The sequence below is a fragment of the Taudactylus pleione genome, unplaced genomic scaffold, assembly GCF_031769625.1.
Source record: "Taudactylus pleione unplaced genomic scaffold, aTauple2 ptg000018l, whole genome shotgun sequence".
Classification (NCBI taxonomy): Eukaryota; Metazoa; Chordata; class Amphibia; order Anura; family Myobatrachidae; genus Taudactylus; species Taudactylus pleione.
Genome location: NW_028284420.1, coordinates 16,199,404 through 16,226,663, shown reverse-complemented (window position 1 = coordinate 16,226,663; position 27,260 = coordinate 16,199,404). Strand labels below are relative to the sequence as shown.

The following is a 27,260-nucleotide window of genomic DNA, read 5'->3' as shown; positions in this document are numbered from 1 at the left end:
AAGAGCATGCCATTGTTTGACTTGGAACAAAATGTACACTATTTAATAACATCATTTTCTCAGGGAGCTGTGAGCCTGATCGTGCACCCACTGCTTCTCACACACAAGTTCAAAACAAAAGTACCCAGCAATATTTGCAGCAGAGAGAAACATTTATTAAACAATAAAATGACATACATGTGGGGGTATAAAGCCATTCTTAAGCACTTGAGACCCATCTGCAGCAGAACAAAAGAACAGGTTAATCTAAACTCATGTCTTCCTCCTCTTCCTTCTTCTCTTTTGAATCTCTTTCTTTTTGAGAAGATGTGTTCTGCATTGCTTTAGCAAATGCCTCAATATCTGGGAGAAAAGAATATGGTACATTAGGTAACAGTACTAGAGAGAGTCTTGGGGGCATATTCAATTGGGGGCGATAAAAAGCAAAAATCCCGCACCTCCAGAGCAAGTGTGATTTTCTTCTAAAATCATTAATTTTAGGAAAACTCAGCAGGACTTGCTCTGGCACCCCCCTGAGGACTAATTAAGCAATTGGAAGTTTCCAATTAGCTTAATTAGTCCTTAATTACTTACCTTCTGCAGCAGTGTGTGTGTGTGTCCCCGAAGCTCAGTGTGACCCTCCCGAAATGGGCGCTGGGAGAACTACATCTCCCAGCAGCCCCCTCTCCAGTGAGAAGATAGAGGGGGACCCCCGGGCAGGTAAATGCAGAATTTTTTTTATTTATTTATTTTTAAACACGGCGCAGGGTTTTCAGAGCGGAACACCCCGCAACCACTTTTTTTTTTTTAAATTGTATACCGCTGGTATCGGGAGCGTGCATACCTATGGTAATCCAAAATGGGACGCAAGATTTTTTTCCTCGCTACACCTCGCGCCCAATTGAATATGCCGCTTGGAATAGGGTTTGCAATAGGGGTTGTAAAGGGAAGGAAGTCTTAGACTACAAGACTTATACCGTGTATACACTATACAATTATCGGGGCGTTCCGCCCCAATACCAGTGGATCCCCCATTAATTGCACTGTGTGCGCAGGCAACCAAGAAATATCGATCGTCCGGATTGTCCAGCATACCCGTCCGATGCAGTCATTTCTTTTTATGTTAGATGTCGGCTGCATCAGTCAGGGTATGCCCAGCCGCAGCCATTTCCCCTTTTCCTTCCCATTACAGAAATCCTGAAAACATGACCTGTTGTAAGTACTTTAAGCGCAGGTTTTTTCAACTCCAATACACAACTACTCAAAACACGTAAATCTAGAACTATGCTGCATAAATCAAAATAGATGAGGTCATATGAGTGTCGTTGCTGTGCCACTACTGTCATAACCTTTTGCAAACACATGGCTGTTCTTACTGCATCAATTTAAATTATTTCAAGGTGGCTGACTGCATAAATCCTGTAGCAACACTGTCACAGGGGAGAAAGATTTGCATCAGGCAGTATTTCCATCCAGCGCAGCAGAGTAAATAGACTCTGAATGGTCATATCATGTATGTGATTATTGGATATGACAATAAAAAGCTAGTTTCAATTATATAAAAATATAACATAATACTAGAAGGTTGTATGTGCAAGCTAGGTATAGCAGTTCTCAGGCCAGTTATGTATTTGAGTGTTGAACCTATAGCAAGAAGCTTACAGCAGCACCATTGGTACAACTGACAAGACTAGGTTAGGTGGTCTCTAGCTCTGGTACGACCTATACAACCTTGGGACCTTGGCTGGCTGCTCCCGGTCTGACAAGGGGCAGTAAATTTTCACATTAATTAGCCTCATGCAAACATATGGATGACAAACATACACCAATGATGAACAAGTGGGCAATAGATGCTTGCAATAAACCTCTAGCAAATGTGGTGTGAACAGAAACCATAACAAGAACAAACAGGTGCCCTAGGACAGGTTGTATATATTTATTTTGCTAAGAGATATCAGAATGCACCATCTCGTACCTCCTTTGTTGGCTGCATCCACCGCCTCCGCAGGCAACCCGAACTGGCTCATCAGTGGCCCCAGCTGGCAGGACGCTAGAGCTGCGCTGAACATGCTTAGGGCCTGAGAACAGAGCAGTGTAATTGGGTACAAATCACTAAGCAGTATGTCTGTTACCGTACATCAGCTGTCTAGATATGCTATTTCTTAATGTACATGATCAAGTTCTTTATTAGCTATATGAATTAAACACTATTCACCAGCAGCTACAAGCATTAACATTGCAAAGATATATTCTCAATTAAGCTCCGATAACCATAACAGTAGCAGATAGTCTAATGAGTAAAATCATATTCTGGGTACAACTTCTTAAAGGGGTAACTGCAGATACTAAAATTGGACTACTACCTGAAATACCCTAATTTTCAATCCTCCTAACACAACTTCCTTTCCTTACATGCTATAAACATGAGGCACACTGTTGCAGATGTTACGAATGCTGGGCATATATTTGTAATTATCTGGCGGATCGGTCAGATAATTGTATGTGTATAAGTGCTACCGACCACAAATTATCATCGTCCGGTATTTTAATACAGGAAAAATCATTTTTATGTGGAGTTAATCACTCATGAAAACACAATCTGCCCGCATCTCTGGGAGCTCAACCTAGTGGATCGATTGTACACTCAGCATAATGGAGTTCCCCCATCTAACGAAAGACTCCTCTGTGGTCAGACAACTGAAGCACATTGTATCATGCCTCAAAAGGGTGACCTACAGTCAGAGCGTTCACACCCCATACTGGGCTCCCCTCCCCAACCAGTGTTCCCCTCGAGACATAAGCACTTCCAAGTCTTAAGCTGGCCGTCCCCTATACAATTTTCTGTCAGATATCTGTCCAATCTGGCTGGTTGAAATGAAAACCTGGTAATGTATGGGAGCAAATGACAGTTGATCATATGGTTTTAAACAGTGAAAAAAAGGACAAAGGTTTGCATTGAACAAATTGGTTAAATTTGGGTGTTTTAACCAATTTGTCTGAACAACCATTTTTGGCTATTTTCCAGTGTTTGTGAGCAAATGGACGATTGTCATTTGCTCCCATACATTACCAGGTTTTCATTCCAACCAGTCAGATTGGACAGATATCTGACAGAAAATTGTATAGTTGATGCCCAGCTTAAGACCTGTAAGGAACACCACTCACCTGTTGAAACTGGGGAGAGGTAAGTGTGTTCTGTATCTCCTCAGCAGTCTGTGGCAAGGACTCGCCTGAAGGTAGGTATGGCATTAATCGCTCCTGAACTTCAGCATTGGCCAGGATAGGAGCCATGATTTCAGGCGTGAGGACACTTGCCAGATCCACTGTGGACAGAGCATAAATGAAAGCTATAAACAAGGTATATTACAGCTTTGTTTCTGATTAGAGAAAATAATAAAGGTTCCAGTAAAATGCAGGTACGACATATTCTGTGGAGACTACAAATAATTATGGAACAACTGAGCATTTGCCCTACAGCATTACTCTTCAGCCCGCAGCAGCGTGACTAAAGATAGATCTGGCATTTCATGGTGACAGTCTTATAGGAGCAAGATCATCAGGCAGAGGTGGCCAGTCCGTCACCATAATCACAGCTAAAATATATTCCTGTGTTTGAGTTTACATTTCTAATATTAAACCAAGCTCTGAAACAAATGTATACTGATTAGATTAGTCTGCTATGTAACTATAGATTAAGGTAAGGAGAGAAGTTACAGCTCCACAGCAGTAAAATAGGCGTTATGGTAAAACTTACCCTTGTTAACTCTCTTTCTTTGAGGTCCACAGGGAGACAATGGGGTGTAGGTGGGACTTGGAGGACCGGACACCAACAGTAAAGCTTTTCAATCCCATGATGCTCCGGTCCTTCCCCCTATACCCCGCCCACAGCCTGAGGGCAACTCAATTTTGTTAACAAGCCCAAGACAGGAGCAGGATAGGAGAGAAGAAAGACTGGTACACTGAAGAATCACACAGAGAAGGAAACAAGTGACCGATGAAACCAATAGAAGCCTGGTGCATCAGGGTGGGTGGTCTGTGGACCCTATGGATTTCGAAGAAAGTTTACAAGGGTAAGTTTTACCATAACTCTCCTTTACTTTTTCAGGGTACATAGGGCTCCACAGGGAGACAATGGGGATGTCCCAAAGCAGTTGTTCGATGGCAAGAACACTTCTGAGTTGAGAGGAGAACCCTGCGCCTGAAGGAAGCATCCTGAGAGGCAAATGTATCAAAGGAATAGAACCTAAGAAAGGTGTGGACAGAAGACCAGGTAGCCGCCTTGCATAGTTGTTCAGCAGAGGCGCCATGCCGGGCTGCCCATGAGGGACTAGAATGAGCAGATACTGTAGCTGGCACAGGAAGGCCAGTCTGCGCGTAAGCCTGTGAGATAGTCATGCGAATCCATCTGGCCAGAGTCGGTTTGTTAGTTGGCCATCTCTTCTTATATAAGATGAAGAGGGAGTCTTATTTCCTGATGGAACTAGTGCGGTCCACGTAGATCTTTAGAGCACAGACCACATCCAAAGAGGTCTCACCTGCCAAGAGGTCTGGTGATTGAAAGGCTGGAACCACAATTTCCTCATTAATGTGGAAACGAGAAACCACTTTGGGATGGAAGCCCAGGCTCGTTCTAAGAACAGCCCTGTCCTGATATAAAATTAAAAAGGGGGAGCGACATGAAAGGGCCCCCAATTCCGATAACGGGCAGTTGCTAAAGCCAGAACAAACAAACAGTCTTCGCAGTGAGCCACTTGACATCCACTGATTCGAATGGAGGTTCCTGAAGTGCTTGGAGAACCACTGACAAATCCCACAGAACCACAGGAGGGACAAAGGGAGGTTGTATACGTAGAACACCCTGCAGGAAGGTGTGAACATACGGTAGAGGAGCAATTCTATGCTGGAACCAGATGGACAGAGACATGCAATTTCAGAGGTGCTAAGCGGAGTCCAAGATCCACTCCAGCCTGATGAAAGGCAGTATTCTAGAAACCTTAAAAACTTGAGGGACATAGTTTTTAGGGGCACACCACTGGAAATATGTATGCCATACCAGGTGATAAATCCTGGCAGAGGCCGGTTTACGAGCTCTGATCATGGTCTGGACCACACAGCTAGAAAATCCCCTAGACCTTAGGAGGGATGTCTCAATAGCCAAGCAGTTAAAGACAGGCGGGCCAGGTCCCGATGTAGACAGGGAACCCTAAGACAACAGGTCTAGTCAAAAAGGAAGTTGAAGAGGAACATCTATGGAGAGACTTTGGAGGTCGGAGTACCAATGCCTCAGGAAGGATAGGTCATATTTGTGACAGATCACATCTCTTACCCAGGCGTCTGATGTGGTCAGACGCCAGAACTGGGTGAATTGAAGAAGTCTGCCTCCCACCCAGGGAGAGGCCCGCCCTGTCAGGCTGAAGACGTCCTCAGATTTGGTAGGTGGATATCTAGTAGCCCAGGTCTGTTTTTATTCCTAGGCTTGAAAGCTTTAGTTGACGCCTTGAAAAGGACAGACATTTAGCTTTTCCTGGAGGAAAAAAGGAGGACGTCTGAGGCTTCGCATTATATGCAGACGGCAGGAAAGCCGTCTTGGTATTCATAATTTTGTCCAATTCTGGGCCAGACAAGCTATCCCCAGAATAAGACTCCAAAGCCTTTTTAGAGTCCGTATCTGCCTTCCATGAGCGGAGCCAAACAATACGGCAGGCTACTACAGAAGTGGCAGATGTCTTGGGAGGCTAGGAGAGTTGTATCTATAGCTGATTCACCCAACTAGGAGGCTGCATCTCTAATGCGAGCTATGCATGACAACTGTTCCCTTGAAGCATCAGAGGGAAAGGTCTCTTCTAGGGCCTCTGCCCAACTCTCAATGGCTTTTGCCACCCAGGCCGTAGCCCTAGAAGGACGAGTAATCGCTCCTGTTAGAGAGTATATAGATTTTAGACAAGCTTCTATCCGTAGTCTCCTTCAAGGAGGTTGTATTATGGATAGGCAAGGTAGCATTTTTGACCAGACGTGTCAGGTGGGAATCCACGGCTGGGGGAACTTCCCATTTAGTGTAATCAGTAGCGGGAAGAGGGTAAAAAGGAACTTAAACACTTAGGCAGATGAAATATTTTACTGGGCATATTCCATGCTTCACTCATATGATCAGATAGCTGATCAGAGTGAGGAAATTCTGGTAAAATTATCTTTTGTTGTTTAAAATGATGGCTGTTTTGCCTTAGGAGCAGGTTCTGTCTCTTTGTTTGAAGAATAGATTTTACAGCTCTTACAAGTGCAGGCATATTCAATTTAGAGGGGGGTTCCTAATCTTCCAACGTGGAGTCAGAGTGAGAGGGGTCTGCATCTTCTGCCTCCCTAGATGATACATCAGAATCTGATAGCTGGGTGGGCTGGGAGGAAGATAACACAGCACGCTTAGTAGGTTTACTAGGTAAGGATCTCTCTCTTTGCAGCATTTGCTGAAAAGCTGTAGAGGTATCCGCCAGACTCTGCACTGAGGTAGAAAGTATGTCTACCCATGGGGAAGGCAAAGTTTTTGCAGGGAGTACCTGCTGTGGCCATCCCATAGGGGGAGCTACCACAGGGACCGTTAGATGGTCCGCAATTTTTGCCAGCACCTGTGCAAAAGTAGCCCAGGGTGGGTCCTGAGGAGAAGACACCGAGGCTGATGGACCCGGGGCAATAGCACACGATGCACAAAGACCATCCTGAATGAGGTCCTCTGAAGTTAAGCCTGCTGAGCAGGACTTGCAAGACACCAGAGTGGAGGAGCAGGTTGCTTGTTATTCTTGCCTCTGCCAGACATAGCTGCAAGAATAATGTAACACACAATCTAGCACAGTGCAGTGAGCAACCCAGCTGTATGTGTAATGTGGCACAGTGTAGTGCACAACAGCGATCTATAGCCCTCACAAATATTTTGGGGATGTAAGGTACAATAGGGACGGAGGGTGAGGGAGGAGCAGCAAGACCACTGTGGAATGGTGCCCTGAGCTGGGGGAAGGGGCAGCAGGGACAGCACCTTCTCCCCTATGCTGACTTTAACCACCGGGTCCCCTGTGGCCTTACATATGCCCTGCGCCAGTGCTTGTAATGCCCTGGCGGAGTCCCGGACGAACCAGTGTCCACATCAGCGCCTCCGGTCTGTCTTCTAAGACACAGGAAAGACTGCGCATACACGCGGGTCCCCATGAGCAGGGATACGCCTTACCTGCCCCTTGAGTCCCAGCTGCAGTCTGGGGTGACTCGATAGCTCGGTCCCCCTCAGAGCCCCGACAAGAGTACCTAGCCGAGGGCTGGTGTCACAGCGCCGCGGAGGGGTGATTGAGCAGCAGTGCAGACGTCCAAAGTAAAATAAATTAAACTAAAATTAAATCATAAATATAAGCTTGGGCTGCTTAATAGCAGCCCCCTGTTAAAACTGTGAACCAGCTCCTGCCGGACACCAACAATACTGAGTTGCCCTCAGGCTGTGGGCGGGGTGTAAGGGGGAAGGACTGGAGCATCCCGGGATTGAAAAGATTTGCTGTTGGTGTCCGGTCCTCCAAGTCCCACCTACACCCCATTGTCTCCTTGTGGAGCCCTATGGACCCTGAAGAAGAAATCATAAATACATACAAATTAGACACAGCTAGTAAACACATGTCTATTACCTATTGTGATGAGCCCCAGGTCACTACTGTAGCTTTGTATAGAAGAGACCAGGCATTGCAGCCCAATGAAATAATAAACATTATTATTTCACATCTGCTCTTCTGTCAACAAGCCAGACACAAATGCCACTGCCCAACAAAGGCACTTCATTTTGGGACGAATCCAACACTCCTTCCTATACTCACATTGTCTAATCCTGCTCTTCTAACATATTCCACCATTATCTCCAATACTTCCGCTCCCACGTTCACTATACTATTCAATATGCTAGATGTGCCTGAACACATACTTCTTTAGTGAAACCTTAAATTCCCTGAGATTATGATGAGCTTACTCCAGCCACACTTGCAATTAGCCATGGCTTCTACCGTCCCCTATTAGCACAGCTGCTGCTGTAAGTCCTGGACAGCAGAAACTCTGAACACTTCAGTAAATTTAGCCCCCAAGTAGAGTTCTAACTAACCCAAACTGAAGTACTTTCTGAGGGCATAGATGGAATACAGCACCTCATAGCAACTTGTTCCTCAGCTGGCATTGCTGCTATGCACAGGTATGGGCAAGACCATTTAAAGCATTTTAGTTTCAAATGAAACAAGTAGACCATTACACAAGCTGTAATTACCTTGTTGACCACCTTCTGCTGTGGCAGGCACATTCATGGTAGCCAGGATATTTTGCAGGTCACTTAGTTGTATGGGCTGTGTGGGGCTAGTTGCAGCACTGGCTCCATTGCTGGAGCTCACTGCTGGGCTGGGGGTTGCTGCGGGGGCGGGAGCTGGAGCAGGTGCTGTGGTGGTGGTGGTTGTTCGCGTGGACGACGTGGTAGATGATGGGGTGACAGCTGCTGATTGGCTGCGGGAACTACAAAATTATATATATAGAAAAATATTCAATAACTTTAAAAAGAGGCTAAAACATTACAGAAAGAAAATGGCTAAAATCAGCAATGATTATACATTGTATGCACACGTGAAGGGTAAAATATGAAGTCAGAAATACAGATGACCCGTCACACGAGATTAAATGTGGAAAGAAGTCTTTTAAACATTCAATAAGGACTGTCTAGATTGCTGTGCATTTAATAAAGAGGTATTGGACTGGAGAACATCTGTAGTCTTTCTGCAAGAGAGATGGGAAAGGGACAGATTTGTTTTGACAGTACTAAACGTCTGCTGCTCCTGTATCCTTATTACAAGCATAGATAACACACTGGCAGGAGAGTAAGACAGATGTAAGAGGTGCTGACCCACAATAGACTTTTGTGGCCTGATGCAATACTGCCATCAATTTACTAGGAGCTAGTGACAACGGGATGTAGTTAAATTGCCGGCCGCCGAAATACCAATGGCGGAATCCCGCCACCCGCAAAATGCAGACGCCGATATCACGAAGGAGATCAGGATACCGGAATCCTGTAAGTATTTCAGATTCTGGATTAGGTTTAGACACCCCCTGGGGGGAGATTAGGGTTAGGGACTCCCCCAAGGAGGGTTAGACTATGGTGAGGGGGAGTTAAGCACCCCCCCCCGGGAGGGTTGGGTTTAGGGTGCGGTAGGGGGGAGTTTAGAGTTAGGCACCACCAGGGGGAGACAGTGTCTCAGTGACATCACTGGACGGCTGAATATTGATTCAGCCCACAGATTGTCTGCACCCACTGGGGTACATGTGTTTTTCAGGAGTAACAGATACCACACAAATATAGTTTTAATTATGTGAACACCCTTTCAGGACTTGGTCTGAAGCCATCAGGCTTTAATTGTTGACAGCCATTTTTCCCCATACACAACAGCGAAAGTACAGCAATCAGCTAGTAGCAGAGGATTATGGCAGTTATGTAGGACACCAGGCTACATACAGTGTGAAATATGGATGTTACAAGTGGTCACTTCATATTGGGCCAACTACTAACATAGGTTTGGTTATTAAAACGTGGTCTAACCAAAGCACCAGCAAAAAAATAATTCCCTGCCAGCTCACACGTCAATTACAAATTGCTTTAATCAGGTAACCACATATATTTCACTAGTCCACAGCCAAAATGTTCTCCTGCAACTTATGCAGATGAGCATCACAGCCAGGTCACAGAGACCAGTGCAGACTGTGCAATGTGCGCTGTGGAATGTGTAGGCAGTGACAGTTAAAGGCCGTTCATGCCAGCTGGGTCAGAAGAGCAGTCCAATCAGCTGAGCAGAACCTTCATTACCTGAAGAATTATAAGACCTATGGAGAGCGCAAAGGCTCACAATCATACCTGGATGATGAGCTGCTTGTTGTAGGACCTCCACTTCCCAACAAACTGGCCAATCCTGGACCAGTCAGAGCTCCCAGGCCACCTGGAAGACAATCCATGAATGCACGGCTTTATATAACACATTAGCACAACCGCTTCACCATACATCATATGCTTGAATGAGACCAGTACTATTTATGACTTAATAGAAATCCTTTTATCACAAGGATAAAAAATAAAAAGGGAAAAAACAAACAAAAAACACCACAACACTTCATGCACTTAGGGCCATATTCAATTTGAAGCGAAAAGGCAGTTATCGGCGATAATTTACATAATTTTCGCCTATTTTCATTGTCCCCGTATTCAATTTCAAAGACTTTTTGCCAGTGCGAATAGTCTTTGAAAAAAAATGGGGATAACTTTTCACCACTGAATAGGTGGCAATAAAAAGTGCAGAATTGGGGTTTAGGGGTGCAGGCTTAAAAAAAATAAATAAATAAATAGCCTGCGCCCCTGGGAGAGTCCCCTAAAGAAGATATGTGTCAAAAAAAAGTTTTTTGTTTTTTTTTTAAATCGGGACACCCCCCAAACAAACAAAAAAAAAAGGAGTTGCATTCCTGAAAATTCCCGAATTTTTCCCGATACTTACCTTTCCGCCAGGTCCCATTTTTGCAGCTTTCAAATTGAATACGGGGATAAAACAGGCGCTCGCCCGATACTTTATCACCGTAAAACCTCCGATGTGGAGCACGGACTTTTCGCTACAATATTGACTACCCCCCTTAAAGTGAAATGTTAACAGAATTCCTATTATTTGTCCCCTTAAACCTAGTTTAATGGCAAGACCGTAAACCCCTTTTGGACTCAAAACTATTCAGACTCCCCAACAGACCAGACCTGATTTTAGCACGTCAAAGTTTTTACTATTTTATGAATGACTGACTTAATTGCTGTACCTGGCATGAGAGCAGCTGCATCTCTTTCTATAGTAACTTTCATGTTTATTGATAAGTAAGCCTCGTTATCAATGACTTAGATTGCCACTTATATCAGCCATAATGACTATGCAAAATGAAAGAAGTCAGGCGGGTACAGTGGTGCTGGATACTTACCAAGCCCCCCAAGGCCAGTGGGTCCGATCAGCTGCATCAGCTGGTTATGACTCATATTTCCCAGCAGGCTTTGCAGGCCTCCTTCCCCTAAATAGCATAACAGAAGTGTGAGTACAGAAAGCACTGCTGGCTGTCACCAATTTCAACATACTATACAGCAAGACTGCAAAGCTACACACAAAGCCACTACAACCCTCAATTTTAAAGCAATACTGTAAGGATGTTCTACAAAGGGAAAAATGTATTCTTAACATGGAACATGTCTAGTCAATGCAGACAGCAATGTTGCCACCCACATAGATACAATGAGATACTAAAGTACTTTCAATAAAATGATAATGTACTGCAAAATCCCTTGTTATAATTAATTCGTGGCCCCATCACATCAGTGTGTAGGATGAAATGGTGCAGCAATAGTACAAAGTCTACAAACATATTAGTGACATCTGAGAGATCTCACCCTACTGTTACGTCAGCTGGCCATACATCAGGCATATATCAGGGCAATGCCTGGGTCAGCAAAAGCCAACATGTTGGACATTATCAATTTGCCAATTCCAAACCAAAAACTGAACCAGATTGTTGATGCGCGTATTTTTAACATGTAGTATTTTGCTAATCCGCCAAGAAATCGCCGATCAGATCGGCATCAAGTATTGGCCTGCATTACAGTAGGGAACACATTATGGGGGAGATGTATCAAAGCTTGGAGAGAGATAAAGTGCAGAGAGTTAAAGTGCCAACCAATCAGCATTTAACAGGCTGTGTTTGAAAAATGACAGTTAGGAGCTGATTGGTTGGTACTCTCTCTCTCTCCACTGTACCTCTCACAAAGCTTTGATACATCTCCCCCTATTATTCAAGTATTCACCTCCCAATGCTGACAATTCATGGCTCCCACTGCCACTGCCTCCTAGCGCTCCGGGCATAGGGGGGTTATTGAGGTACTCATTGACTTTGCGACAGTGTTCTTCATCCTTATCTGTCTTCGGTTCCTATAAATGGAGAGGATTATAAATGGTAAAGTAGGGAGACCCTATCATATGTTAACTCTGTTCTGAAGCAATATCTCTTATAACACAAGTGTAACATTGGTTGTTGTATGCAAGTTCCAGTTTATTATTATATTTTCTATTTTTTCCTCTAAACCATATCTTCATGTAACCTACTAAAACGGCTTGCATGAAATTATTTTATGCAGTGGGGCTTTGACTACATCAAGGACCACAATGACCACAGAAATTCTTGTTCTGGTTTACTGTTGAAATAGTCTACCATAATATATTCTGTACACTAATAGCAATGCACCCGAGTAGGGGCGATAGCCATTTTATGGTCTGAATCAATATTATGCCTATCAATTCACTTGAAACTTTAAAAGTATAATTACATCATCAGAAACAAAATGAATATTCAGAATATTAGTTTAGCATTCAAAAAAATTGCTTCTGCTGTCACAGGTCCACATGAATATGCCTGCTGTTCAGCAATTAAACCTATGTGAATTGAGCTAATACCTATTTGAGGACAATGGTGCAGAGCTCCCTATGGTTCAAGTTATGAAAAACAGAAGAAAACAGTAAACGTATTATTTACAGGAGTAAGAAGAGTAATGGGAGGAGACAAACTGGAACCTAATTGATAGATTTAGAGGCTAACTGACCAGGATTAGACTGCAAGCTTTTAAGACCAAAGAGAGAGGTTCATAAACTATTAAAAGGACAAGAAAGCCCAAAAGAGATATCCCCATTCCACCACCAGTTTTAACACAGACACCCTTGCCTCCATTTCTCATGATAGGGGGAACACTGATGCTCCATAACAATATGAGGCCATTTCCAAACTGAGCCGTCAGAAAAGGGCCCCCCTGATTGCCTCAGGTACCTGCTACCCCAAAAAGGCTTTTCACTGAAGCCATGCACAACAGGAGGAGGAGGAGGGGAAGGGCTTGTTAACTTTGTGCTATTTTTTTTTTTAAAGCCAAACTAGTTAGTGAGTGACAGACCTGCATCCAGAAAAAGAGTCTCTTGGAGCCGGCTTTGAATTTCAGCACATACACACGACCAGTTGTGCATTGGGCCACTCTTTTAAACTCACAATCATCCGGGAATATAATTAGATCCTGCAAAAGAAATAAGTCTTGGAGTGAGCGTCGCACTTTATATGTATCAATATCACAGCTTCTTAGCCGAAACAAAAAGGAGATATTGGCCATGTGAGCACAATGCAGGCTGGTAAATGCACACCAGCTGGGCACAGCGTGTTACTTTCAGAAATCTCCTCTACTGTTATAGTCACCGACTAAAACTCACAGCCTAATTGCTAATGGATAAAGTTTCTTCACCTGGTCTAAAACAAAAAAAACACGAATAAGAGTGAAAAAGGACTATTGAATGGAGCAGAACGGCAGTTTAAAACACATGCAAACAACTTACATCTTCGACATTTCCGGATGTCCTGTCCTTCCAGCAGAAGTGAATTAGGGAATCATCGGTTTGTTGAATGTAAACAAGTCCCTTCCTTTTGTCAGGGGTCACTGTGCTGCCCTTCAAGGACATCTTACCAGCTCGAAACTCCACCAAGTATTTGCTGGAAGACCCCCGGGAACCGGGAACCAAGCTTGGGAACAAAGCTCCTGATGACATCCTGAAGACAAACTTGGGAGAAAAAACAAAAACAAAGGGTTAATAACTGAAAAGACTGAAGTTATAATACAAGAAGAAAAAGACGTGGTATTAGTACTTGTCCTTTCCCTTATGGATTGTTATCACTAATACACTTCAGTTATGATTTTTTTTTGGGGGGGGGGGGGGGGGGGGGCTTTGGGGCGGGTGTCACCTAGGAATAAATTGAGTACATACAAAAACAAAAGAAAAAAATCCTATAATAGGGCACTCACAGACAGATTATTACATACTACCCACTTATGATGTTATAGAGTGTATCACTCACGGTGACCCTTCCTATCACCAGAGAATTATAAAGCATAACTTTTATTTCATCCTTAAAATGGATTCAGCAAAAATATACCTTAATATTATTTTTATATATTTATTGTGCATATATCTTTATTAATTATTGTCTCAAATGTGAAAAGAAAAACAATGTTACAAAAATAAAAAATATTGTGTAACCACCTTCAAATGTCTTGTGTGATTAATAAATAGAGTAAATACACCCAATGTCCGGTAATTTTAGGTCTCACTCAGGTATCTGTAGAATGTGGACATATGTTACCTATTATTAGTACAGGAATAATTTGTACCTCTATCGGATAAGGATTTAACAAGTACCGCACTATCCCAATTGGCAGAGTCAACTAATTAATGAGGTATTTATCAACCTCTGAAGCGTAGTATCATAAGGGCCATACGTAAGTTACTCTGTAATAACTGTACAGCCATTATTATTGGGCCTTATTAAGTAATATGACCAGCTATCACGTGAATAGACCACTAAATCAGCTTACTGATCTTGTCTACACTTACTTGCCTTTAAATTTTTCAATGTCACAGTTGATGATAAATCATTGTCAGTGCTTAATATCCAACAAGTAATTGGAACTCTTATCGGTCCTAAAGGAATTGCTCCAGTCTCATGTTCCATGGCATAGCAAAACTGTGCTAATAGTATAATAAGAATCTTTGTCAGTAAGAAGAGGGTTAACCGCTGTCATTAAATATTCCCATGCAACGCAATAAATAAAATGGTGCTATTATTATTATTATTATGTATCCTAATGGTATAATGAGACAAGAGCTAAATATTGTTATTATAGAATGTTGCTCTTCTCACTTGGATACAACACGTAATTTGAAATAAATCCTGTCTGTCTGACAGCTAATATAATCTGCCATCATCAGATAACATTACAATGTAGCATAACTTGTTGATTCAAAGAGTATTAAGCCAATTATCAGTGGCTGATTTAATATACTATCCCACTGATAAAAGAGATTAAATATCCTCCAGTAGCTAGACCTCATATAACTGCAGTGTTACTCATGCAGATATCCACAATGAAGAGGTATTGACTTGTTAATAGGTCTATTGCACTGAGAGATCCGGTACTCGTATTATCCATATATCACTACAACGGGCATCACAGGTAACCCAGCAGTCTCATCCGCTCTATTCTGAATTGTTCTCGGCCAATCTGCTCCAAGTAATAATACAGCCAATGCTGGGTCACACACACAGAAAGTCCTCATGTCTAACAGACACCCATATCCTATACATAGTAAATGGTGGTTTAACACATTAAAAAGAACACTGTACACGCCATGCAGCGTGCACCACGTGTCTCCTGATGCGCATTTTGTTGTGTGGCTCAGTCATAGGAGCCTAAGACTTCATAGGACTGAAGTTCTGCAAGAACTTTTGGGGTAGTCAACCAAGGATGGAATCAAATGGAGGACTAAATAAGGATTGTGGCACTTTGAAGGAATTGATGGAAGGAGGATCTCAAGGCAGGAACTTTTGGGTACACAGAAGATATTAAGTAAGCACCTTATTATACCTCAATTAAAAAAGCTTTAGTCTCCAAATCACATGTGAAATCATTTATTAAACATAATAAAATGTCCACCAAATAATTCTAAACAATCTCTCACAGCCGTTTAAAAGCAGAAATCACTCAGTGTCAATATTCTCCTTGTGCGAGCGTTACTTTCTAGCCTCTGTCTCTTCCAAACCCCAGTGTGTCTGCTGGTAACAATAGGGTAATCAGTGCTAGTATGTTGGTATATATGACGCTAGCAGTCTGGATGTAAACATACACTCTTGATATAGAAATGAGATAATATCCGTTTAGATATATACAGAGGCAGAGAGTCACAATCCGTAATAATCAATCACACATGAGTAATCAGGACTTGTCCCCGCAAATGGCTCAGATGAAGAGCAATGCTTGTAAAGTAAAAGCAGCGGCTAACAACCACAATCCACAGTATAAAAATAATATACGGTGGTGTTTGTAGAGTGATGTTATGGCTCTAGTGCTTAACGCGTTTCTCTCTGAAGAGATGTTCTTCAGAAGGGTGACACAGGTTGACAGCGTCTCGTATGCACATCTACATCTGCACAATAGTGGACAGAGGATTCCACCTACTACTAGAGGGTGAGGATGATTGGGGTGATACCATATACACTGTGATATACCTGTATTATATGCGAGGACAAGTTTAGCACTCACGTGAGACTACTGTGGATTGTGGTTGTTACCCGCTGCTTTTACTTTACACGCATTACTCTTCATCTGAATCATCTGCGGGGACAAGTCCTGATTACTCATGTAAGATTGATTACGGATTGTGGCTATTTGCCTCTGTATATATCAACAGATATTATCTAAATTTCTATATCAAGAGTGTATGTTTACATCCGGACTGCTAGTGTCAGATATACCAACATACTAGCACTGATTACCCTATTGCCACCAGCTGACCCACTGGGGCTTGGAAGAGACAGAGGCTAGTAATTAATGCTAGCACAAGGAGAATACTGACATTGAGTTTCAGCGATTTCTGCTTAAAACGGCTGTAATTTATTTAGAATTATTTGGTGGATGTTTTATTGCATGTTTTATGTTTAATACATTTTTTCACATGTGAGTTAGAAAGTATAGCTTTTTTTTTTTTTTTTTTTAATTGCGGTTTAATAAGGCACTTAATATCTTCTGTGAATCGTTAGGCATATTGCCTTAATGGGAAACTCTAAGCAGTCTACTAATCACACCTGCCCACTGATAGGTCGCCACCCACTGTGCATGCAGGGAGGGTCTCAAAGCAGGAAGTCCACAGGAACCTTCACTGGGTAACCGGGAGTGGAAAGAGGATCATATGCACTGACAGGAGTGGGGTGGGTGTTGCTTAGAAGGTGGAGGACTACTTGAAACCTCTGTGCTAGAGGGTCAATGGAGGACTACTTGAAACCTCTGGTGTAGCAGGTGGACTAGTGAGGACCACTCAAATTCTGCCAGAATAAATAAGGACCACTTGTGACCTCTGCTGAGGTTTAACATGTGTATTTTTTATTGAAAATATCTTGCATTGCAAAAGTACAGTAGATAAATGATTGATAAATCAATGTGAAGTAAGAGGCCAAAAAGCTGATCATTTAATGATAGTTGGTATGTATGCAACAAAAGTGTTGCTGCTTTGCCAGATTCTATAATGTTGCGATGTTTTTGAAAAGATGAGTAACAAGGGAACACTAATCAGGCAGTTCGGTTCCAGGTAATCTAACATCACCCCGACTTCACATATTTTCATGCGCAACAGTATGGGGGTGCAAGGTGACATGGGTGAAGTTGAAGTGATGCGAAATCACCTGGAATTTAATTGCGCCCTAGGATACTGATTCTGAGTTGGACGCAAATGCGTCTTTTGCCATGTATGTGTCTTTAAGCTAATGCCTCGGCTGATTCTGATGCCCATTTGCAGTGGCGCTAATCAATAGTACCCATATTTAATACAAAGAGCCGCCCACAATGAAGTATTAGCCCCAACAACCTAAACAAATTACATATCTACAAAATTAATCAAAACAGACCACAAGTTAAACCACCCTTCACATTACATTGTTAAATCAATCAATACATTTATTTGAATGCACCGTCAATAATTCCAACAAACCACCTCTTATAATTCATTAATTCATCAAGACCACCATTCCCCTTCCTCATTTGTCATTATCTCCTCCCATGTCTGTTATTCCATCCCCACCCATATCTATTCACACCCCCCGCCCTCCCCCCAGCAGCAGGACACACACTGGCAACCCCCTTGCCTGTCTCAAGCTGGCCACACATCTAAAGATTATCTGTCCAACCAGCCAACTAGTTGATTGGTTGGAATGAAAATCTGGTAAAGTATGAAAGAAAATGACAACCAGCAATTTGCTCCCAAACGCCGGAAAATGGACAAAAAGTGTTTGAACAAATTTTTTAGATCAAACATTTAACAAACTTGTCTGAACAATCATTTTCATCTATTTTCTGACATCTAGGAGCAAATTGCTGATCATCAGTTACTCCCATACATTACCAGATTTTCATTCCAACCAATCAACTAGTTGGCTGGTTGGACAGATAATCTTTAGATGTGTGGTCAGCTTCAGACAATTATAGTAGAGCTATAGGTTCCACCACTGGGTCACGTGATCTGATGCAGCTACGTCATGACCATGGAGAGTGAGGGGACCGGGCAGCGCGCCTCTCTGGGGGGCAAGGGGGGGGTAGTAGCGGCCCTTATGGCAAGGTGCCAGCAGCACCCTGACTCATCATCTTGGGCCTATGCGTGTCTGCACCTAGGAATGTGCCACAGGAGCACTACCCCCTCCCCTCTACTGGAGGAGAGACAAGGAGTCAGCGGCCTCCAGCTCCTACCAGGCAGAGCCTTAACCACCGGACACCTATACAAAATCGGGGTTCAGGGGTGAGAGCTGCGCCTGGCTGCGGGCAGGGGAGAACGTGTCACTCGGGGCGTGAGGCCCAGCTGGGAGCACCAGGCACATGCCGCAGAGATTTCGCAGTAGAAAGCGGGGAGGTGCGGGGCAGCCGGGCGGAGGATAGGACACAGTTATATAATGTATGAGGCGGGGACCGTGCTCCCGGCCGGGCGTCTCATTACCTGCTCTCACCCGCTTCCTGTAGCTGCTGCTGTGACTGTCGCTATGCACTGCTGTCTTCTGCTGCCAGCCAGGCCTCTGTCGTCACCTGTCCCGCCCCTTCCCACATTGGCTGCCCCCCCCCCCCCCCCCGGTCCCGGCGCTAGGGCCGCACACCGCTGACTGATTGGCTGATGCGGCTGTCACTCAGCGCCGCCCGCGAGACATTGTGTACTAGTCAGTGTAGCTGTGCATGTCCTGATGCTGCTGCTGTGTCACTGAGAGCACCAGGGCGGCCGGACACAGCAATGGACAGAGCGCTGCAGAGTTACATACACGGGGCCAGATCTGTGTGTGTGTGCTCATTATATCCCTATTCATACTCACAGGGCCACTAGGGGGACAGAACCATAATAAGCCCCTATCTACATATGGCTACCTTTTTGTGTAACAGCTCAGGCCTTGCTTCTTGTCATCTGTTCAGTGACCCTGTGTTGTGACAGTAATTCTCCAAGTGCAGTTGTCCAGCATCACTCTGGAGACGCACCTATCCAGCGGCAGCGGCGCTTTGCAGGCGCAACTATACAGCGACAGCCGCTGTTTTGACTTTTCAGGCAATAGCGACATCATTTCTAGTCGGTGGCAGACAGGCCTATCCCGTGTGACCAGTCAAGATATGAAATCGTCACGCCTCATCGTGGATACCGACCTTCTGATCAGCGAGGTGAAAAAACGTCCGGCTGTGTACGACCAACAAGAAGATGACTATAGCGACCGAAGCAAAAAGCAGCGATGCTGGGAAGAGATTTGCGCCGTTCTCGTTCCAGGCTGGGAAGAGAGTAGCCAACTGGAGAAAAGCCGCAAGGGTAAAAATACGAATTTTATTAAAAAAAAAAAAGTTAAGTTAATGATAATTATACACATACAAATGTATCATATAAAAAGCAACATTAAGGTGCATACACACGTAACGATTTTTTGAACGATTTGTCGTTAACGACGTCGTAATCATTCAGTTTCTGAGTTATAATGATGAACGATAATTGTTCAAGCGCGCTCCCATTTGTAGTTCATCGTCCATTTCAGACTGTCCAACATAACGATTTTCATTAAGGGAAGGAACATTTTTTCATTCATAGTTGTAAAAATCGTTTATTACACTTCAATCATTCACTTTTTCAAGGGAAAATCTGACAGATAATCGTTGGTTACAAAATCGTTACGTGTGTATACACCTTTAGAGTTTAACCATATTTCTGATGTATTCCAAGGTCTGACTTAGGTTTACATTGACATCATGAAGTTTGACACCTCAAATGATTTTAACCTAAGGGAAGAATGATTTGCATTTTCTTGCACTTGGGAGTGGCTTTGAAATAACTTGGGACGCCAGGCTTATTGATGATAATGCTAACCCAATGGTGAGTACACGCAGACGACGGATCGATCAGCAGACCAATCCGCCGTCAGAATGCCCGACTGGTAAGCTATACACCCCAATCAGCCACCCGATATCTCTGGGCTGACATCACAACTGGGCAGGCATTTAAATTATTCCGCCCAATTGAGTGTTCAGTGCCACCAGTCCCTGCAGCAAGTGAACGAGTGGTCGGTGGGTTGCCCGTACACATATGCAGATCCCGATATAGCTTTCAGATAGATCAGCAGCAGCTGGGCTACTGGGCCAACCTGATGTGTCTGTGAATGACGGCGTTCACAGACATATCAGATGTACACACCCGCTGATGCGTTCTAGATATATTGTTAATTGATCAAACGAACGATATATCGACAAGTGTGTACCCAGCATAAACCAGACATCCTCAGGTAATGTATCCAGCACTAGACTTTCCCAAATACTCCTATAAATTGTTTAGGCATATTATTCATTCTCTACCCAACAGCGACTTTGTGGAATAATTCCCTCCCCCATCCTTTCCTGGCGGTATGCAACCATAGAGGGAATGCTTTACCAGTATTTGGAGATTCTCTGCTGCATCCTTTCATTACGTTTAGGCCCATTGGACTTCCTTCCACAAACAACACCTTCTTAATTTATATGTTTCATTCCTCTATCACTTAGGGGTATATTTATTACCATATGACCTCCCCAAACAAATTTAATCATCAAACTGGCAATATCTTTTAAAACAAAATACTTGAGACAGGTGGGATGTTGACTACATTCCTTGAGAAATACATCTCTATAAGTGCACAGTCCATACAGGTAAACAAACATTTCCACAATTCTTCAGTGCAAACAGCACTTTAAATAAAACATGAATTATTTTCAAAATAAATGTTTTTCTAGTCCCAGCCTGGCCGCTAGGAATTAAGGCCCTCATTCAGAGCCACTCGCTAGCGGCAGTACGCTCGTTCCGAGCGATGTTCGCACATCTGCGCATGCGTACGGTTTTTAGTACGCATGCGCGAACCAGTCAGTGCGGCCGAAAATCGTTGGTACGCAATATAGCGAGGGCCTGCTATTTTGAGTGACAGAATGAGGCGTATGTGGGTGGTAACAGGGGAAGGTGCTTGAAAACGGGGAGTGGAGATCCGAACGCAGGCGTGCTTAAAGGTCAAAACGGGCGTTTTAAGGGAGTGCATAATTAATCCAGCAGCGTCATTGCCCACGTCACTTGGTTTTTTTTAACTCAGAACTGCTCGCAAAATAGCGGTTGAAAACACCAACCCCAAGAATAGCGAGCAGTTCAAACGCTGTACGATGTACTCGATTAATCTAATAAATAGCGGACATGACGTATGGTGCGTGCGGCCAGGGGGCGTTTTTATCAAAAAAACGAGCGTATGTTTTGCTCGCTCGTTCAGACTTAGAGGTGGGAACAGACTGCAATTTGCGAACGGATCATTTGAATAGCCACCCCTTGTTTTTGAACGAACAACCACAAATAGCGAACGGTTCTGAATCAGGCCCTAACTCCCTAAAGGTGCATATCCACAAAACGATTAAACAGGGCAATTGAACGATAACATCGTTATCGTTCAATCGCTTGTTAATCGTATGCAAATCAGGCAGTTTAATGTCAAAAACAACCAGCAATTCCCACTGGTCGTTTTTGACATCTATCATCGCCCGAACATGCTGGTCAACCTGACGATAATGCCATGTTAGGGGATGATTGATGTGCCTAGACTGAACGGTCAGTGTAGGCACATCACACAGACTGTGAAACAACTGCACAATTACAATGTCATCGTGCACTCGTTTCACAGTTGTCAAATGGATACGCACCATTAGTGACGCAGTCACCACTGCTCTAGCACTACAGCCAGCTGCCACACGTAATAAATATGTACATACTACATCATTATATATGCAGTCCACATCAAGCGCATGACGCCAATATTTCCCTTTGATGGCACGAAAGATTATGCAGTGGTGGCCTTCTTAGTTGCGTGGCTTGAAACCCCGGCCACACTTCTCTTTTCTTTTTGTTAAAATTTGCATCATAGACTCATAACCTAGTTGTCCGCTTTATTCCACTTTACCACCTCATTTGTGTGTACATAACCTTAGTTGGTTTTGGTCATGGTTCTTGTTTTACTTGCTGTACCCACACTATTAATTGATTGTACCTTTAATGCATTTAATAAATATCCTTTGGGGAAAAAAAAAAGTGTTTCTACCAGGAACATTGCATGATCATTTCTAATAGGATGTGCATAAACCAAATACTGTGCTCCAGCCAAAAGGATCACCACTTACCGTTGAAGGGCATGGCTAATTATAAACCTCAACTGCCGTAAAGGGTCAGCTGTGAAAGACGGTGGAACTGTGTGTGTGTTTGCTATACATGTTGAAGATTAAGCAAGGGATGCAGTCAATGATGCCTATGCAATATGGTTGCACCTATATACACAAGCCTATAGAAAAGCATAATAAGATTACACGCAGCAAAAGTTGGGATGTTCAGGGTCTATTTCCCCTATGTGTGAGTATAGGCAAGTATACTATATAAGGCTTGATGATCTCTATTCATATTAAATTTCATGTACAATCCACGAAGAAAATTGTATCATCCATTATTAGCTCTATATAGTATTCTGCAGTACAATTTCTAGGAAAAAAACAAGCAGTGTAGAAACATGATACCAGCGGTGTCAATTACAACTGGGCCAAGAGGAACAGGAGAGTGCCCAGACTGCAACTCTCCTTCCCCTAAAGAATCCTTTTCAAACTTCTAACTACCACGTATAAGGCCCTCTCCTACTCCACTACTACCTTTATCACCAACCTCATCTTACACACACCCTCCCACTGGCTCCGGTCGGCCTCCTCTCTAGTTACCACATCTCACTCCAGAATTCAAGATTTCTAACGAAATGCCGCTCACCATTAGACCGATCTCCCTTGTTCCATCAGAGTGTCCACGAGCCTGCATTACATCACGCGGGAGCTGAAAACCCACCTGTTCATAAAAGCATATTCGTCCTCCACTTAACCATGTCACCACGTAGTCTACCTCTTAACTCCCCTTACACTGGCTCACTCCTTATGTCTTCCGTTTGTCTCCCTCTTCCCTTTATATTGTAAGCTCCATGAGCAGGGCATTCCTCCCTCCTGTTCTCATCACCTACTTCTCTTGCACACCTGCTACACATCTTCCTTGGGCTCTCTGCCCCTGGACCCCAATCATCTGCTTTTAATTTTTTTCAAGAGAACTAGACCTGTCATTTGGGCCCACGCTGACAGCTACAGGTTTCAGCTGATACACTTTTCAATTGCACACATTGCATCAGAGGCTGTGTAGAGACTTGTAGTGCTATTTGTACTCTGTTTTATCCTGTATTGTCTTATTGTTTTGCTCTCTGTACGGTGCTACGTAATACTACTGGCGCCCTATAAATAATATGTAATAATAATAATAACTTTATATGCATCTGCAGTTAAAGTGCTTGGAACGCTAGCTAATGCCACACTTTCACTAACTGGAGTCAATCTAGTTTTCATTCTTTTAACTGTTGAGAAGTTGGAGATCAGAGCACATTGAGTCTAAGCAACATTCTTATATAACAGCTACCCGAAACCTCCACTTGATTTGTGCACTGTCTGGAGGTTCAGGGGGTTTATCCTAGGGTTTATTTTTGGAACTTCTTGATGCTGGAAGTGCCCATAATTTAAAGAGGACTGGATGAGCCTACATGACTAATACTGCCCATTGAGTGGTAGCAGACATTTATTGTAATCATGATCAGTTCTATGTTTCAATTCTCAGGGGCTCATATTTCTTACATTTGGAGTTTGGAAAATTCTATAAATATGGGGATGTCAAAAAGTCTATGAATATGACCCTGGAACCTCCAGACAGCACAAAACAAGCAGAAAGTTCACTCTAAAGTGGATGACACAGTGAGCAATGGCTGGTGAGTGTGGCTAGCAGTAGGGTGGGGAGTTGTATGTACTGTAGATGGCATTCATCAGTATATGATAGTCTCAGGCAGCTGCGTCATGAGGGGGGTGCAGACTGAACCGGGTGACATCAAAATAGAAGAGAGCTTCTCTGTTATTTTTGTGTCACCCCATCATAAGGTGTCATCTAGCAGTGAAAGATGACACATGTCATACACACTGTGCAGGGAGTCAAGAGAGGCTGGGGGCTACCCAGCAGCTCCCTGAACGCTGGGTAGGCCCACAGCGTGATGAGAACACATGTCACTCCTCCAATGGCATACACCAGGGGGGGGGGGCGTAACATCATGGACAGGAGGTCACACCACCTTTCGCAGGCAAAGGGGTCAGCAGTGGCAGACTGGGTGACACCAACCCTAGTTATTAAACTGCAGAAAAGGAACGGCATTTTATACTTGGCAACAGTAGGTGCAGGTGATCCTTGTCTTAGTTTATACTCTGGAGCCCCTGGGAAAAACGTAAAAAAAAATTGGATTAGGCCTGGAACTTGGACAGCTGGTAACCATGCAATTTGTCCAGTATTACACTTCTGTGCATCTTTGCTCTTTTGGTATTAACAGCTAAATTCTTTTCAACAGCTAAGGAAATCCAAACGCGGTGGAGGTCCCTAAAGGACTGCTTTAGGAGGGAATTACACCTACAAAAGAAGGAATCAAGGGGTGGATCATCCCCTTCAAAAAGAAAACGATATATGTTCTACGACCAGCTGACATTCCTGGAACCCACCCTGATGCGCAGATCGTGAGTAACTTCCACTGAATATTTCTATATACATAGAACACACTTTACAAACCATTGTGCATAATTAGATTATTTGTTTTTCTTCATTTTAGTACATCTGGAAAACTTTCAGACACACAGGAAAGCGTTAAGTCTGAAGGCAGCGATTCTGAGCCACCGCCTAGCCCACTACCTGAACGCATTGCCCAGATACCAGAGGCTCCAAAAACCAAACGGAACAAAGCGGGTGCAGGGGGCTTGGGTGATTTTGAAACCCAAATAATAGGGATGGTTGACTCTCTAAAGAAGAAGAACGACAATGAGAAAGATGAAGACTATATTTTCGTCCAGTCCTTGCTTCCCTACCTAAAAAAAGTCCCTGAAGAGAAAAAGATTGATTTACAAATAGACATGTTGCAGCTTGTGAAGAAATATATGCAGCCTGCGGGACCACACTCGCTGCTGGAATAGACATCAACACTTTCACAAAAAACATAGTATTAATGAATCTGCCCATTTAATGTTGTGGTAAAACCTGTGTTTTCAGTGCTTTATGATTCTTCTGTGTTACGGGCTCTGGCAACAGGTTAAATTACAAGTTTGCTATATACAATTTTAGTACACAGCAGAACTGAGCTTTTGTATGGCTTTACATGGTCAATTAATGCCACCTTACAGTAATAGGAATTGCTGCTGTTTCTTTGGGAGACTGAAGTAAAGGCAAAGCTGCAATACGGTTGTGGGTGATTGATGGATGCATAGAAGTCTCATGTCAGTAGGACCACATTGTCATGAAATAAAATTCGACAAGGGTCTCTTTGTCATTGATGTTAAATGGTCATATATCCTCAGTGGTTTGTCTTTAAAGGCTTGTGCACTTTTGGACATTGCTTTCTGAATAAAACATACGTCATCAGGATGGCAAATCAGTCTAGCGCCCACCATCGGTGTTGAAACGCAGATGTGCCAGTGCGTCTCAATGTCGTTGCAGGGGTGTGCATAAATTGTCTACTGCAATGCCCTACGCAGCCTGAGGCCTGATAGCGTGCGTGGAAGTTAGCAATTTCTGAGTAAGGTCAGGGCTTATGCAAGTGTGCAGGAGGCAAGTATACTTCGATTGTACCGATGGCTTCATAGTCCTGTTAAACATTACGGATGTGTGTAAGGTAAAGTGGGCGTCCTTATGTAGTGCAGCAACGACATTGCGATCGCAATAGATTAGCATACTATCGCAGTTGAACTGCTTGCGTAATCCCACAGAAAATGATTTTGTGGGCTGAACCAATATTCAGTCTATCCATCCAGGAACAAATAAATAAAAGACATGAGACCTTGTAAAGACAATTATGTGAGAGCTGCATGTAAAGACTCTAGACATACAGCATGTGTTATAACACAGTACTGAGAACATAAAAACTTCTTCCGTTAAAAATAAATAACACATACATCAATTTATTGTGGAAATCAATTAAAAATGTTAGTGTATTAGCCTAAAAAAAAAGTCAAGAAATAAATACACCGGTGTATTATTATGCATAGGATCCCATCATAAGGATACAATGTAACTATAGTTCAGTGTTAAAAACTAGGTATTGGTAAACAGCTTTGAGAGCCTGTATCAATAGTCACTTGTGTAAATAGTCCTCCTTGTGTTGTGTATTCGCTATAAAAGAAATATTTTGCAACGGGAGGTGCCAGAAAAAGAACCAGGGTTATGCTGAAAACATGTACCAGGAACCAATATGAATAGCTGACAACTGATTGCAATCAAGAGCTCCATTACAGAAATGATGTATTCATGTCCCAAAATACTTGTGTCGGTGATGTGGTCAAAATAAATAAATATGTTAATTGACCATAACAACAGTAACTGCCGGGTGCTCACTCACGCTTTTAGTTTTAGTTTAGAGAATTTCTATTATTATTATTAGATTTCCTTGGAAATCGTATGTGAATGGATAAGTTATGTGGAGTTGTATTGTATTTATTTGATGTACCAATTTCTTTATTTAGGAAGGGTACAAGGGGGATTGTCTCCTTATACCCCTTTCAGATATACAACCCGGGAAATTTCCTGCTCAGACCCGGGAATTTCTCCTGTGCAAATTCCCGGGTATTTGGTCGAGACCCCCCTTTCACACTACAGTGTCTACACGGGAAATTCCCAGGTAGAACTCTTTCAGACAAGAGCAGGATTTTTCTGCTTACCTGCCTCTCCTCTGCAGTCTGCTCCTCCTAGCCTATCCCCTCTCTGGCTGATGATGATGATGATGATGATGTCATCATTCAGCTGCCGGAAGCAGGCCAATCATAATGCAGATTTTTTTTTTTTATTATAATTTTTTTAAAATTTATTTTAATTCCCTGGTGGTCCAGCTGGAGTGCGGGTGGCCCGCTATGGCTGGGACCAGTCGGCGGTCTCCAGCGCAGGTGTCCCTGGAGTCCGGCTGGCGTCCTGTGTCGCTGACACAGTGACCGGCGTGGCAGGCGGCCCGTTGTGGCAGAGACCCCACCGTCTGGC

At 43.4% G+C, this 27,260-nt stretch overlaps 2 protein-coding genes across 3 annotated transcripts; one reads left to right on the top strand and one right to left on the bottom strand.

Annotated features, from left to right (window-relative positions):
• Positions 1 to 133: 133 nt before the first annotated feature.
• ADRM1 (ADRM1 26S proteasome ubiquitin receptor) lies at positions 134 to 18,712 on the bottom strand. 2 transcript variants are annotated; one of them, XM_088442752.1, is made up of 10 exons: positions 18,612 to 18,712; positions 13,416 to 13,637; positions 12,986 to 13,102; positions 11,852 to 11,975; positions 10,981 to 11,067; positions 9,887 to 9,968; positions 8,258 to 8,496; positions 3,145 to 3,302; positions 1,955 to 2,057; positions 134 to 342 (listed from the first exon to the last, which is right to left on the bottom strand). In XM_088442752.1, exons 2-10 carry the CDS (start codon positions 13,623 to 13,625, stop codon positions 242 to 244), a joined length of 1,221 nt encoding a protein of 406 aa, XP_088298878.1. In that variant the 5' UTR covers positions 13,626 to 13,637; positions 18,612 to 18,712; the 3' UTR covers positions 134 to 241. The 2 variants fall into 2 exon arrangements, with proteins under 2 accessions (XP_088298878.1, XP_088298887.1); XM_088442761.1 differs by having other exon boundaries at positions 18,622 to 18,687.
• On the top strand, positions 18,255 to 26,190 carry LOC148540688 (uncharacterized). Its single transcript, XM_088442766.1, has 3 exons — positions 18,255 to 19,454; positions 24,598 to 24,760; positions 24,853 to 26,190. The coding sequence occupies exons 1-3, from the start codon at positions 19,265 to 19,267 to the stop codon at positions 25,208 to 25,210; spliced, it is 711 nt and encodes a 236-aa protein (XP_088298892.1). The 5' UTR covers positions 18,255 to 19,264; the 3' UTR covers positions 25,211 to 26,190.
• The last annotated feature ends 1,070 nt before the right edge of the window (positions 26,191 to 27,260 follow it).